This window comes from Natrix helvetica (genome assembly GCF_964273705.1).
Source record: "Natrix helvetica genome assembly, chromosome: Z".
NCBI lineage: Eukaryota > Metazoa > Chordata > Lepidosauria > Squamata > Natricidae > Natrix > Natrix helvetica.
The window spans coordinates 49,771,883-49,788,441 of NC_138554.1; the positions used below are offsets into that span (position 1 = coordinate 49,771,883).

The window sequence follows — 16,559 nt, forward strand, 5'->3', positions numbered from 1 at the left end:
GAAAAAAACTTGAAGCAGGTGATTGAATCTGTGATGCTCAAATTCTTTCAGGTGAATACAAGAGAAAATGAATGGCCATATGGCCAAATGATAATTCTGTCTTTAGACAAAAGGAAGGATAGAAAGAATATGGAAGGATGGAGAACAGCAAAGGCATAATTGGGATACCAGGACAGCTGAAGCTTGCTAATATAAAAAAACATCAAGAAAAATGCATAATAAAGGAGGGGGGATCAGAGAGAGAAAACCCTCCCTTTTATTTACCATATTCTGCACATATAATACTTTTTTTTGCACATTAAGTATGAACTGAAGTTTTAAAAGTACACACAAAATTTACACTTGGAATTTTGCAAACTTTCTACACTTTGCAGAACAAAGAAAACAGTACTTTTCTAATATAAGGTGGAACATTACTATACTTAAATGATTCCCTCTCATCCCTTTGTTTCAATTTCAGTTATGACATCATTCCCCCGACATGTTTAAGGTATATTCAGCAGCAGTGTGCTTCCCCAAATATTGCAGTTTTTCTTCTCTATAATATGAAAGCAGGTTTTTTTTAATGAATGCTCTATAGCAACTATCAAAATTCACTGTGCCTTTCAATTCCTAGCGTCTTTCTTTGAAAACTCTCATTTAAAAGAATTGAAAGTGGGAGGAAGTAGAGCTATATTACTAAGAAATTATGTCTCTCCATAATTCTGCATTTTGAAATCTTGGAGCATTATACAGTTTCCTGTGTATTTTTTTTTTTACAAAGATCTACATGGGGGAGAGGAATAAAAAAAATTGAAATTGAAAATTAATGAGTGAAACTACTAAAACAAAAATAATAATAATAGAACAATTAAAAATAAGTAAGTACCCTCATTTTATTGAGGAATGTCCCAAAATGTCTTCCCAAACACTGAAAACAGTGTTTTATCATATAAGAGATATCAATACTTATCTTTTAAAGACTGAGAAAAAATAAACCTATTTAGGTTTTCTTCATTTTAGTATTAAATACCCGCCACCCCAAGAATTTAAGAATTACAAAGTTTTTGGTTTGTATTTTATTTTAGCCATTCACTCAGGCTGTATGAACTTCAACAAAAAAGACACTTGCCATTCTTAAGAGAGAAAATTAAAAAAAAAATCATTCCATCCACTACTCAGTGGACTCACTACAGAAACTTAGTTCAGCTAAGGTTTGGAAGTGAGTATAACAGCACAGAGCTTTTCACAGTAAACCAGGGGATAGCTTACCCTTGGAAGAATGTAGCCTCCTGCCTTTTCACATAAAGAAACAATAACTAAGAACAGGGAAAATATCCCAAGACTTACATAACATAAACATTTTTTTCTAATTCAGTATAAAAGGCATGTAGGCACCATCTGACAAATCTTGAAATTCAAGAAGGCAAGGGAAAAACAAAACATGTATGGACTTTGCAATACTGAGATTAGATCTATATGAGCCATAGAATGAGCTGGGTGAGTGACTGATGGTGCTGAACTGCACTTCTCAAGCATTCTTCTTCCCAGAAAGGTACAGTCTTGGCTTAGAAGATTAATACAGCCAAGGGGATGCTGGGGCTAGCATCTCTCTCCATAATATGCTGAATTTTCTACCTACAAGAGGAAAAATTTCTGCCTCTTACTCCATGTGTGGATTTCTCCACCTGCTATTTGAAATAATACAGCTCATTCTAAGACTTCATTCTGCAAAAAAGATAGACCAAGACACTGATTCATCTCATCCAGATCTTCAGTGGACTGTCACAAATAGGTCAAGTCATACAAGAACATTCAACTCATGTCTCCAATTTATTCTTTTACTTAAGAATCTTCCTTCTTTTCCCTCTCCCTCCCCCCCACACTTGTCAATGTTGCAAAACTCATCACATCAAACCCAAATCAGAAGATTTTGGGGGATGGAATGATGTCACAAAAAGGCTAAAGAATTTTCACTCTAAAGCCCTGAGAGGGAAGAAACAGAGCAACCCGGTGAGCAAAAGGGGAGAAAGTATCAACCATTTCTATAGTAGGTGGTCAATGGTTTGCCCATCAAACTAGTTGCTCTGAGGTTAAGAGAATAACAAAGTAAACACTACCCCCCTCGTGCCACCTTTCAGTCATTTTAATAAGGTACCCCTCTTCCTCCTCTTGGAGGTACTCTATTCTGCCCACGAAATGCTTTCCCGTATGCAGTGGACTGGACTGGGTTTCCCCACGTGTGGCTTGTTCCTGTGTCACTCGAATTTGTTACTCCCACCTCATTGTAGTTATGAATTTTGGCCTCTGAGTGTACCAGTGTATTGTCACTCCCCTCAGTTTTGATGAAGGACTGCCCAACAGCAGAATGTATCGCTAAGGGAACTTGGGTGAAACGGAGGTCCTGGTCCCCAGGGAATTGAACTGATCCTGTGCTCTGGTAACTGCTGGACTCCCTGATGTGGCTTGTGGAACCCAGGAAGGTCCTACTTTTCCCCGCGGTTGGGGATGATATCTCTGTTAAAGTCTGGATGGAATTTCTTTCATCAACATCAAAGTTGCAGCCCTCGGGCCCGTCGGTGCTGAAAGTCCTGGATGAAGTTTGTGACTTGGTGTATTCCGAGGAGGGCTTCCCAACTTGGGGTTCCTGCTTTGGGTGGCTCAGCAGCCCTGCCTCTTGCTGGGATAAAAGTTGGAGGAGAGCGGCTGTCATAGCCGGGTTCAACTCCTGAGCTGCATTAGAGTTGCTCTCTTCAGCCAGATTGGGTGGTGGCAGCAGTGGTGGTCCAGGAGGCTCAGGGGGTCTCTTCTCTGGTGGGAGAATGTGAGGACAGGCTGTGGAATGGTTACTTCTTTTAAACACCATCTCATAAGTACATGTGAACAAACATTAAAACATTTCAGAGACAGATATAAAGGAAGTGGGCAAACTTAGGGAAGAGAACATTCTTTGAATAAAAATAACTTCCAGATTATCAGACATAAAAAGAATTGCATACTACAGGACTCATAAATTCTCGTTCTGAGATCTTTGAGAGCCACTGCCAGTCAGGGTAATAGTACTAGGTATAAAATAGCTGTGTGACTTTAAAACTTTTTTTTTAGAGAGGTAAACCAAAGCAAAACAAATTTCTGCATCAAACTTATCTAAATTTTGGGACCCGTGTACAAGATAATCATTTCTGTTTTTTTTACTGTTTATTATACATCTGATTGTCATAGTTAGTTACAAAGATGTAGGCAAGGTACTGATTCCCACCACCACCCCGAAAAAATGGTGCTGAATTCCTCCATCTTCTTAAATTTCAGCAGTCATGGCCCACGTATTTTCAAGTACTATCTCTGAAAATAAAATAGCTAAATATACTCCTTTAAACAAATTAAAATATTATTTCACTTTGAAGAATATCATGTAAACAACAAAATTCCATATAGAATATACAATAGCCCTTTCCCATAATCAAAACCCATAGGGACTACCCAAAATAAGAAATGTATAATGATCCAATTGTACAAGAGACTAAGCAATATGTGCTCATTTCCATTTTGGTAAAATGTAGGGATTCTCCCCATAGTTACCTCAGATATCCCAAACCATTGAAGCTGATAAGAATGGACCCTCTCCACCAATATTAATCTAGTTCAGAATAAGCATCTGGCATTTCTACTTCAGTTTAGACTGTGTTAGTTTCTTTCATAAGAAGGGTGAGATGATGGGGCAGGCCTCAGTGGGAGAATCTGTGTCCTCTCATACGTCCTCTCGACTTCTTTTGAACTCTTTTTCTCAGCACAGATCAGCAATTATTTTAAGTTCACCTTCATAAAGGGCTTAAAGATTTAATTAGAGTAACATTAATTATAGGTTTTATTCTTCTAACATTCTAAAGACTAAACGTAAGGTTTCTAAACATAAAGCTAGGGCAGTAATGAGGAGGACTATAACTTAGCCTTCTCAGTACCACGCTAGCTCCCATGTGCATGAAAACTGACATAAGAGAGTATCTGAGCAATCACTTCTCAATTTAACAAGGTACATGCTAAGACTTCTCGGCCTTACGTCCTGAAAATTCTTTCCCGAGAGAAGCTAGGGGCCAAGAGTACACAACCTGCTTAAGGTCTTATGACGAGCATTTTCAGGAACCCAAAACTGTCGCCAGATTCCACACACACTCAGAGACGACTACCAGGCTTGGTTAAAGAATATTCAAAGTTTTTTTTATTTACCGCATGGAAAGACCCATATAATCTTTCCCCCTTAAGTCCTAGGAGCAAGGGGGTGTCTCAATTTATTTACCTGCAGTTTCCTCCTGAGGCAAAGTGGGGGTTTTCCGTGGCCCCCGTAGATCGCTGTTCTTCTCACTGCTATTCTGCTCTGTATTTGTTGCAGGCTCTTGGGATTTAATTAGCTGGCTCAGCAAAATTGCCAGAACGCTTTGCATGTCTCCCTGAGTGCCTGCTGCTTCAGGAGTGGGTTGTTCCTCAGAGGGAAGGGCTGGTGGGGGTGGTTCCTCAACAGCTGTTTCCTCTTCAGGCACTTTCTGGGAATCCTGCACTTGCTGAGTGGTGGTGGTGGTGGCTTCATTGAGTGCATTGATGGACTGGTTAAGGGCCTCTAGCTGTTGCTGCATCTCAGGGTTTGAATGAATGTTGAGTAGCTGGGCCATCTGTGCAACACTTAGGTCTGTCTGGCTCTGCAACAAGTTCAGTAAGACAGCCAGCTCACTCTGATTCAGCTGCTGTGTGATGTCACCAAGACCTGCTGAAAACATGAGGCAAGGCACCAGGGAACAGAAAAAGAAGCAAAAAGACCTTAGATAAAGTAGAACAGGAAACTGTCTATATGTAACTCTACCTCTTGCTTACAGATATAATTAGTGTTACTCTCCTCTTTTCCTTCAAGAAATAATTTTTACAATTATTTAATGTAAGAATAATAAATGACACAGCAATCTAACGACATAGGGTGTGTACAGAGGCAAACAGAAATGTCAACCAGACGAATTCAAAATACTAGTAGGGGACTCATTCAAAATGCTTGAGGGAGAACTATCATATAAGCCCAGCTTCTCACCTGACATACCAGGATGGATTGTATGCCTACTTGCGGAGCTGAATCTATGGAAACATCTCTCAGTCTGGTATCCTCTACTCATCTGGAACTTAGCCTTCATGTTACTAGCTGGAGATTATAAAAACTGAAATTCAGGAAAACTGACATTCACTAAATTGGGGGATCAGTCTAGACTGTAGAACTGGAAAGCACACGTTTCACCTTTATTGTATGTGGCTATACTATTAAGGGAATTCCTGTCTTTGGTCCAGTTTTATATACTTGCTAATTTGCACTACTGCCTGTTGAAATTGCAGCCTCAGCTCGCTCGGTGCATTTGCCCCATTTGTCTTCAGCTTCCAGAATTTAGCTCATTTTAGTGTGTGGATGATAGATGTCAGGAAAGACAGAAAAATGAATCTATTAATTTTACTGGACTCTTCAGAAACTATTAATGCATTAGTCTTTTGGAAAGATCTTCTAAACTGACAGCAAAAAGCAGCTCTCAGGGATTTTTTAGGGATTTATAATCTGTTTTTTCCAGTCTCCAGTACTGTTTTTGGTGTGATTTGTAACCAGGTCCTTGGATGAGCAGATAAGCGAAGTAAGTCTTTGAAGTCAGTGACACCAAGTAAGGGACTGAAGGAGACACTAGGACTGGATGCTTCAACAGTCCTTGAATGGTTAATTAACTGTAGGAGTGTGCCTCAATGACTAAAATAACTGTTTATCTCAAAAGTAAATCTGACACAGAATTTAATTCAAACTGGATCCAATTCAATTATAGTTCAATACATCAATTCTATCACATGCAAAATTTAAATACCCCTTTGCATAATTTTACTAATAAAATACAGCCAATGGTCAGTAAGACTGCAAAGTGTATATTGTAATTTCATAGGTCTTCTTAAAGGAGAGTAGACTTCTAATAATGTGGACTGAATTAATTGAGATTTACAAATTTCATTTTATGATTTATATTGTATTGAGTATGTTTCTAGATATGTATTCTTTGCTTAGAGCTTAAGAGTGATGGTCAAGCTTTTAAAATGATATAATGTATTCTATTATTCACAATCAGTTAATTATATTCTGGAAATCTCAAAGGTGCTTTTTTTCAAGAGGCAACTGGACTTTCTGTTTTTTCTTTGAAGACATTTTGCTTCTCATCCCAGAAGCTTCTTCAGCTTTGACTGGATGGTGGGGAATGGAAGGATTTATACTCTTGCAGACAGCTGGTCATTTGAATGCTTTTAAGTGGGTTGTTAAGATCACCTGGAGTTAGATTTAGCCGTTCATCCTTATTTAAATTACACAGGCCACTCTTTTGAAGACAAAAAAGTCCACATTTTGGACAGAGAGGATCACTGGTTTGAAAGAGGGGTTAAAGAGGCTATTTATGTCAAAAATTGACCAGCTTTTCTCAACAGAAGGGGAGGGATACGACATCATCTATCTCCAACACAGTCCTTTCAACAGTTCCAAGAAGGCTCCACACCCAATTGCACCACTCAGGCGACCCTGATAACACAGATAAACCTTAATGAACTGCTAATGTCACAAGTGACCTTAACCCGCTAAAAGTATGCAAATGACCAGCTGTCTGCAAAGAGTATAAAAAGCCTTCCATTCACCATCATCCAGCCAGAGCTGAAGAAACTTCTTGGATGAGAAGCGAAACGTCTTCAAAGAAAAACCAGAAAGTCCAGTTGCCTCTTGAAAAAATCACCTTTGGGACAACCATGACCTGGATGGCTGAGAATCTCCATAGACATATTCTGGAAAATTATCATCCCTAAATCATTTGTAAATCCCATGCTTATTTTTGGTACCTTTTGTTTTTTCCCTTCTTTGTTTATATATTTATCTGAAATGTCTAATAAGGTAAAGGTAAAAGGTAAATGTTTCCCCTATCCAGTTGCGCCGGGGGGGGCAGTGCTCCTCTGTTTTTTGGCCGATGGAGCCAGCATTGTCCAAAGACATTTCCATGGTCATGTGGCCAGTGTCACTATACACCAATGGACAGAGAACACTGTTACCTTCCCACTATAAATAGGTACCAATAATGGCACCTGTTTATCTACTTGCATTTGCATTCTTTGAAACTGCTAAGTGGGAGGAGCTGGGGCAAGTAAGGGAAGTCATCCCATTGCACAGCACTTAGGTCTCAAAGCTGGGCTGTCGGTTTTCCAGCTGACAAGCTCAGCATTTTTAACCACAGAGCCACAGCACTCCCAAAAAACATTTATTAGAAATGTTTAATAAAAACATATTAGAGGAGAGGCCTAGTTCTGAACAGGCACAAGTAAACCCTGTCTGAAAACACATACTATTGATTGAATAGTATGTACATGATGCATTATATGTATATTATTTATTATATACATACGTGAATAGGAATTTATCACATGTAAAATGGTAAAGAGATTTCCATCAAGACTGCTAAACTGAAGTCCAGCAAATTTACTGGCTCTTTACCCAGGCCTTTGGCAATAGAGAGTCTGATCCCTTGGTTCATTGTGCTTGCCATCTTTTATCATTATCATTTCTCTTTTATTAATTTTATTATAATTTGATTGTTGTGAAGCACCCAAGGACGTTGACAACTACTGGTAGCTGGCCTACACTACGTTTAATAAATGATTATTATTGTATAAATTTCCAAAAACTACCCAGAAACTTCAATTAAGGTGGAATAAAGCTAAGAAATGTCTAATCAAAATTGGCTATAAAGAATATATTATTAATATGCATATGTGTTTTTTAAAAAGGGCATATCACTATTCTAAATACATCTAAAGGCAGTTTGGAAATTGTCCATTTCATAAAATTCCCTCCCAAATAGATTTGCAAGGACATATTCAATTTTCCTCCTACCCAAATTCAATACTTTAATCATAACCTCCTGTTTTAATTAAACATATTAATATTATATCTTTAAGCTATTATTAAGTTATCTTTAATAAGATATAATAAAATATTATTATACCATTTTATGGTAGGTTTCCTTGAGAGCTATCTCAGAACAAATTAATTGATGTGATATAAATATATAAAATTAATAGTATTTGCAATAGGATTACATTTTTCATGCTATGATGCCTAACCCTTTTCAAAATTATTACTTATGATTTGAATTCCCAAGCATTTAAGAAAGCAAAAAATCCTGCCAATTAATTAAACCTTGAAGGATTTTCCTAGGTTACACACTAACCAAATGAGTCTCCAGCACCAGGTTGCATTTTGATCTGAGCAGGTTGGGAAGGTACTGGACTGCTATTATTCTTGGTAGCTTCAGTGCTTATTGCAGAGGCGGTGTCCTTCCGGGAAACCTTTGCCAAGGGAGGTTCCTCCACCGCAATCCCACTTTGCCGTTGCCGTCGGCGTTTCTTACTCCAGAGTTCATGACAATCCTGCCAACGAGGGAGGCTAGAAAGACAATATACAAACGTTAGAGACAATAGTGGCAAGTGCAAATAATCAAAAGAAAAATTCTAATATTAGATTATTGGTATTTCTCTCATTTTAGATGATGTTTACAGCAACGGTCCAACACAAGACTCATTTTCATGTGTTAACAATTCTTATATAAGTCAAAAGGGAGGTCATTTGGAGTGAGTGAGTGAAAGGAGGAATCAACCTTGTCTTAGACTTCACAAGAGGCTTTAAAGCTATATAGAAGCCACAAGAATTGCACCACTCCTTTTTTAAAGCTTAGGGCATATATATCAAGTGCCATTTCAGTTAATAAAAATTTGGAGTTGCAGAAAAAATGTGGCTTGAATCTGTTGTTAGTTGTGAAGTCATGTCTGACCCATCGTGACCCCATATGACAATGTTCCTCCAAGCCTTCCTGTCCTCTATCATCCTCTGGAGTCCATTTAAGCTCACACCTACTGCTTCAGTGACTCCATCCAGCCACCTTATTCTGTCATCCCCTTCTTCTTTTGCCCTCAATCTCTCCCAGCATTAGGCTCTTCTCCAGTGAGTCCTTCTGTGGCCAAAGAATCTAGAAATGCCTATTTTTTTTCTTTGATTAAACAATTTTCTCCTTGTCTCATCTACCTGTAGCTCCAACAGATCCCAAAGCGACCTTGATATATGTGTGTGTGTGTTGTATTTGTGCTGATAAGTAAATAAAGGGCATACCAGGAGTTGTAACACAAATACATACATACATACATCCATACATACATACACACATACATACATACATACGGGAGGTGGCTATGTGCAGACATATCACAGGAATAAAGCGAATGGCCAGCAGCATCTTTGCATGTTCAAAGAAAAAGCAGAGATTGGGACTGAAGTACAAGGTAGATACTCTAAGCTATCCTCCAAATTTGAACTAGCTTGTAAACCAAGGGAGGTTTTTTTTTTCCTTTAGCAGGATACTTACTCTGGAGGATCCATCTTGCTGATGTCAACATCCTTTAGGAAATCACTCTGCAATGCTTGCTCTGCTGTACATCGCTTATTGGGGTCCAGTGTTAGCATATGGTCTAGCAAGTCAAGGGCAGCAGTAGGAATGCTAGAAGATAAAAAATATGGGGAGGAGAGCCCAGAGTTGCCACAATAATCAGCAATTTTATTCATTCATTCATTCATATATATTTCCTATTTCTTAACCACCCATTTTTCTCAGGGAGTGGACCTACTTAGTGTACAATGTAATTAATATATAAACAGCATATTAAATCAACATTAAAATATTTAAATTAATTTAAGATTAAAAATTTTAAATGTTCAAATATGACACTATAAAATTTCAGAAGTCAAATTACTTGATATAATTTTCAAATATTTAAGACAACCTGTTTTTTTAAAAGTTTTTATCAGGCAAGGCCAACCTATAGCATACAATTATGTATTTTGTGCCTCCAAGGCCCTCTCCAACTAATAAAACTTCAATATCAGTTTCCAAAATATACTTCAGAAACCTGTGGAACACCAACATAGCCCTTGTTTGCATTATGCTTTTACCAGGAAATTCAACTGACCCCTTGTAGAACTGTATTTTTAGAGGGCAGCACTCCATGAAAGGTGGGTCAGAATGAGCCATTTGGTGTCAATCATTTGGAAAAGAACTTGTTCATCGAATATGGATACATACCTGTCTTTCATACAGGTAGTCCTTGACTTACGACAACTGAGCCCAAAAATTCTGTTGCTAACTGAGACAGTTAAGTGAGTTTCATCCCATTTTACGATCTTTGTTGCCACAGTTGTTAAGTGAAACACTGCAGTTCTTAAATGTTAGTAACACAGTTGTTAAGTGAATCTGGCTTCCCCACTGATTTTGCATGTCAGAAGGTCACAAAAGGTTATCACATGACCCCCAGAACATTGCAAACATTATAAATGTGAGTCAGTTGCCAAACATCTGGATTTTAATCACATGACCATGAGGATGCTGCAATAGTTGTGAATGTGAAAAATGGTAATAAGTCACTTTTTCCAGTGCTGTTGTAACTTTGAATGGTCATTAAATGAATTGTTGTAAATCAAGGATTATCCGCACTGCAATTTGATACTTGAAAATACATGTTTCTGGTAATTTGTGCTTCAAACCCATGTGTTAATGATTATCAATTGTAAAGCGTTTGCCTGTAGAACTGTTACTGGTCAAAGCAGATGTTTCTGGATTACATGGCCAAATTTGATTTCATATTAGTCATCTCCATATGTTCATTTAAAAATCAATCCAATATACCAGCCATAGAAGAAAGGATAGGATAACCTTAAAAGGGTATCAGCAGTGTTGGAATTAAATCACTGAAAATTGAACCCACGTGTATGGATTTGCTCATTTCTTTCCTGCCTAAAGCCTATTGTTTCAGGACATGGATCTAATGCTCTTTGCTGACTAACCAGATGATTATGCCTCCACTCATTTCCATCAGATGTACATGGCTGTGGCATACATAGTAATTCAAACGAATGTATACCGGTAATCTATGTGCTGACAAAAGAGAATATGATTTGGGAATTCGGCAGCAAAATTTACATTTACTCATATCTATATGCCTTCTCCATTCAACTAAGACACAAGTGAGATGAATGAACAGTAATATCAGTACCAATTATTTATAATAAAAACCAGTACTAATAACAAAGTTCTAGCCATCCCAGTCCGTGAAATGAGACCTTGTAGCATATTTTAAGTTCATCTAGTTTCCCAACCATGAATTGCCTAAGAATGGATGCTTTGAGTGCAAAGTGTTCTCAAGTATGCTATGGGGGAAAAAAGAAAAACAATTTGTATTTTTTCCCTTGTGCTGGAAGTAAGTAATCACTCCTCCCCCTTTATCCAAGACACTTATTGGACACTACTGAATGCAGTTAAGAGCTGAAACAGGTAAATGTCCCCATGTCCTCTCCTAATTCTCATCTAGAATCCACCAAAGTCTGTGGCTTTAGGCCCTGGAAGTTCACAGAGGTCTCAATACAATTAACAATACACATTGGGCCAAATAAAATTATCTACAACTGCATTAAGCATACATGATACATAGCTGTCAACAAATTCACCCATCTCTCTTTTCCACCCCCAAAAATTGGTCTAGAAACCGGGAGACTGTGAGTTTTAGTCCAGCCTTAGGCATGAAAGCTGGCTGGGTGACTTTAGGCTAGTCAGTCTTTATCAGACCAACCCATTTCACAGGGTTGTTGAGGTGGAATAAGAAAGGAGGAGGAATATTAGGTATGTTTGACACTTTGAATTATTTATAAAAATTAAATTATAATTAAATTTATTATAAAATCAGGATAATTGTGTTTTTTTAAAGTTACTTCCTAAAAATCTATCTCAACCTGTTTTTTGAAAGGGAGGAACCCGAGCAAGCTTTTTTAGGAAAACAAGTGGTGAGCCTCTGCACCATTACATTATCTCATATTCACAGAGATAGCATATGGAAATAAAAAAATAGATATTGTGCTTTATAGAGTTATATTAAACATGAAGATGTACTGCATACAATACTAGCTCTCACCCAAAAAACAGTATATCAACTTACAAAGAAAACTCCTCCCGCAGGCGCCTACGATATTGCTTCTTAGGTTTCATGGTGTTGAAGTAGGGAAGTTTGATGACATCTGGCCATGCAGCTGGACACGGGCTCCCACAAAGACGGCTGCAAGGAAATGTAAACAGTTTTGAATCTCTTGATAAACATAATACTTGAAGTCACTCAGTTCTGTGGTTATTTTCAAATTACCCATCCAGCTATAACTCCAAATAACACAGTATCAACATTTGTGCATCACCTTTCTCCCATTTGTTGATATGGTACAGTATAGAAACCATTATCCTTTGGCATAGTGGTTAATGTGCTGGCCTAGAAATTAGGATACCGCAAGATCTAGGCCTCTCTTAGGCATGAAAGCCAGCTGGCTGATTTTGTGTCTGGGTCTCTCCCGCTCCATTTCTCTCTCCCCCTCCCTCCCTCCCCCTCTCCCTCCTAATTATTAAATAGGAAATTCAGAAAGAGTATATATAAATGATTTTCAATTCTGTCTACTTAAACTCTAATTTTATTTTAAATATCTCAAAGGATTCATAAATAGCTATTAGCATGGCCTTTAAAGCTGAAATAAAAAGAGCATCAGGGAAAATAAAATGAAATAGAATTTGGGCAGCAAGAGTGAAATTTCCATTAGTCATCTCTAAATGCAGAAGACATATGAAGAAGATCCCCCCCCTTTTTTGTGTGTGTGGTATTTAACACATCACAGAAATGAGTCCCTATTCATATACAATAGCAAATTGAACATTCTGACAAGCACAAAGATTGATTGATTGATTGATTACATTTATTTGCCACCCATCTCATATCCAACAATTCTGGGTGGCTTACAACATAAAAAACATTGAAAAAAACATTAAAATCATCCATTATAAAAACACAGCAAATAAAAAGATTTCACAGATAAAATCAATGAGACAATGTGGCAAAGAAGGGAGCCAAAGACATGGGGGAGGGAGGGAGGGAGGTGGCATTGAGTTTTAACTACTGAACCGCCTCCAGTATGGAGCTCCCCCACTGGATTTTCAAACCATCTGGCAGGGCCAGGTCCTGAGGCTCTTTTGAAACATCCAGAGGGCAGGAGCCACAGCAAAGGTGGTTCTTCTCCTAGATCCCGTCATCTGAAATTCCTTGGCTGACTAGATCAACAGAATACCCCCTCTGCCAGGAAGGGTGGGGTGAGCCATGATTAAGATTAGCTAAAGAAAACGCTTGTAGATGAATAATAAAAATGTATTTATTTATTTAACTCAAATGATGTCCATCTCACCAATAAGGTGACTCTGGGCCCAGGCAATGGATTTCAGATTTTAGAAAGATTCCTAACAAGGATTAAGTTACTTGAGCAGAGACTGATGCTCTAGAGAAGACTTTGCAGCTGACGAAACTATAAACACTTTTCCCCCAAGGAATAGCAGATCTTGACCAGCTAAATAAGCCACATAACTATTCTTTTCTGCCCTGGCCTCTTTCCTAACTTTTTATGGTATTTAAAGGGAGCCTAAATGCTAGTTTCTAGCCACCTAACAGCACCATTAGAATCGCAATTCAAAATCATAGGTAGAAATAAGCTGCATATACAGAATTCTGGATTCCTGTCTCCTGAAGAGTGGATTACCAGGCTGGAGATAGAGACTCATAATATAATATACAGTTATATACGTTAAAAAACTCAAGAAAAGCATTTTCCTGGCATCTATGTACATTTCTAACATGAGCAACCAGCTGGTACATATTGTTCATAGATCTGATCTGGACCTAATATAATTGCTTGCAATTCTAGAAAAAATGACAACTGCTGGCACAGCCAAGGCAGAATACACAAACTACTTTCTGTGCCCAATCTCCTTTCTATCATTCATATAACGCTTTACCTGATTAATTCAAGCTGGGACAACTCAAGATTAGCTTGAAAAATAGGTTTCTTTGTAAACAGTTCCCCAAGGATGCAACTAGGAAGAAAACAGAACAAGCTAAAACACCAATAGCATAAATTGGAGTATTTGGGAGGGGAGGGAGGGATGGCAAGCTTCTCTTGGCTGCCTAGGGATCTTATTAGATATCTAGCAAATTGCCAATGAAAAGTGCATGCAAAGGACCTATCTGCATTTACCTAGCAGCATTTCCCATTGCCTTGTGGAAGATACATCTTCATATTTTCTAAAGAAAATTATTGCCATGAACAATATTATATTTTAATTCACATTTATAAAAAAAGAACAATGGAATATTTTAAATACAAAAACCTAAAGGTTTTTGTTAGAAGTGAGCTTTTGAATGTGCTTGTGGCTACTGCCCAAAGAAACAGCAAAAAATTAGATTCATCATAGTTATTTAAGGCCGATAAAAACTAAATGGAATTTCAGCCACACTATGCTTAAAGCTTGAGGTATGAGCCACTGCAGATTGTAGCCACAAGTTAACATCAGAAACCAAAGCATGGAAGAGTCACTGGCTTACCCACAGCTCCAGACATCTATTGCTGGTGTGTAACGTTCCTCGCCTAGCAGCAATTCTGGTGGTCGATACCATAATGTAATGACTTTATTGGTATATGGACGGCTAAGTGAGAAAACAATTATAAAAAACATTTAGGTTCAATAATTCTGTAAGAATCAATGTAAATAGAAATATATTGGATGGTACAATCAACAGAATGACTACTAATTATTTAAGCAGCATTTTAAGCCACTACAAATTTCATTTAAAGTTATTCTCAAGTCCAGCCTCAAGCATTCATAATGAAAAGTGATCAAGATGCAGTTACAGAGACAACAAGAAATAAATTGTCTCTGATCTCATTCCCCTCTCTACAGAAAATCATCGTGTATCAGGTGTTCAAGGAGGATATTTTCATTTGATTTTAAAAAAAAGATAGGTCAATGCTTTCTCTCTGCTACATTATAAACAGAATTAGGAAAATCATTGCTTTTATTGTCGGGGATCTAAAGCTCAAAATAATTAGCAGCCAAAAAACAGGCAAAGACCATGCAATCAGCTCCCTCATTAACACTACTGACTCAAAAAAAGAGACAACAAAGATAACTCCTATATGTTTGTTTGCAATTGAATTCAATACGGTTTGTACAGCAATCCATCCAGATATATTATGTGTAAAATCATGCCCATGCTCCTCTTAAACATCTTACCTTTCTTCTGAACTGTAAAGTCGGGCAAGACCAAAGTCTGCCAGCTTGATCTGCCCACTGCATAAAAATAATAATTGTGAACCTTTAGTAACAACATTTTACACAAAAGAGAAACATTGCATAAACAAAGATTACTGAATTTGCAGCAGGTACCTGTAAGCCACACTTTCAAGACCTAGAAATATCCTACAGAAGAGATTCCCTACAAAGTTATCCTACAAATTTATAGATACAATTCTATTTTTCAACTATAGAATCTATCATTTTAGAAGTTTGGGGAGAGCAAGAATGCATGGAAATACATTTTCAAGTCATTCATCAATTCCTAGACTCCCCCAACCCCCCGTGTAATAGAGGGCTAAACATGCAGCAGGGGGAGAGTTACAAAGGTGAAGTAAAGTAATTAATAAATAGCCTCAGAATTGTTAAAATATATAGACCAGATCCAATAGGTCTGCTGAGGTCAGCTACCCTTGGCTTTTTCTCTTTCCGAATTATTTCCATAATGAAAACATGAATCCAATAGGAATCCAGTATATTTTAAAGAGTTCTCTGAGTGAGATCAGATTAAAATATAGTATTATATAAGACAAATATTCATGACAAATCCCAGTTTGCTGTGAGAATGTATATATGAAGTCACTGGATCTGGTGTCATCACAGTAAGAAAGGTTCATGGGTGAACATTCTGATAGAAAACTAGCAGCTTTTAAAAAAAATCTAGACTATCTTACCAAAAATGACTCTAGGTGGCATGATTGTTTAACAGAAATGGAAGCCAGCTACTGCTATATATAGCAAAAATTATGTAACTTAAATGAACGAACAATGGTATATATAAAAGACATTTTACTTGATGGAATGATGGCAGTTACATAGATCTCCATTAGAAATGTGTTTCATGATACTGGTACATTAAATTTTTGCTTTCAAATTATTACCAGAGCAGGCAAAAGAATACAGAGCAAAGCATCTTCCTCCTATCTCAGGAAGAATAAGAATACAATGGACATTTTTTAAAATATACTGGATAGAACATTGAGAAAACAATTTTTCAATTCCCATACAAAGTCATCTATTATAAAATAAATTTACATCATTACCTGTTATTTAATAAGATGTTGGAACATTTGATATCTCGATGAAGAAAGTTCTTTTTGTGACAATAGTCTAGTCCCTCCATTAACTGCTTCATGAATGATTTGATATGGTCCTCTGAGAAATGCACCAACCCAGATTCTAGCAATCCCATGAGGTCATGGTCCATATATTCAAATACAAGATAAAAGGCACCTACCAGAAGATTAAAAAGACAAACATCACTATTTTTATTTAAGAATTAAAATATGAACA

At 37.4% G+C, this 16,559-nt stretch overlaps 1 protein-coding gene across 13 annotated transcripts in view; it reads right to left on the minus strand.

The window, feature by feature from the left end:
- The window catches only part of CDK12 (cyclin dependent kinase 12), an 84,855-nt gene that overhangs the window by 51,861 nt on the left and 16,435 nt on the right, over positions 1–16,559 (minus strand). For 7 of the 13 annotated variants that reach the window (XR_014173531.1, XM_081932120.1, XM_081932128.1 and 4 more), the window contains exons 6-14: positions 16,310–16,499; positions 15,207–15,263; positions 14,518–14,619; positions 13,932–14,009; positions 12,049–12,165; positions 9,432–9,563; positions 8,244–8,458; positions 5,051–5,158; positions 4,274–4,738 (exon numbers count right to left, since the gene is read on the minus strand). Coding sequence is in view for 12 of the 13 variants with exons in the window: in XM_081932120.1 (XP_081788246.1) it covers positions 4,274–4,738; positions 5,051–5,158; positions 8,244–8,458; positions 9,432–9,563; positions 12,049–12,165; positions 13,932–14,009; positions 14,518–14,619; positions 15,207–15,263; positions 16,310–16,499 (1,464 nt within the window). In the remaining variant the exon portion in view is untranslated. Of the gene's footprint in view, positions 1–220; positions 2,815–4,273; positions 4,739–5,050; positions 5,159–8,243; positions 8,459–9,431; positions 9,564–12,048; positions 12,166–13,931; positions 14,010–14,517; positions 14,620–15,206; positions 15,264–16,309; positions 16,500–16,559 lie in introns of those variants that run through there. The other 6 variants (XM_081932122.1, XM_081932123.1, XM_081932118.1 and 3 more) reach the window with 6 other exon arrangements.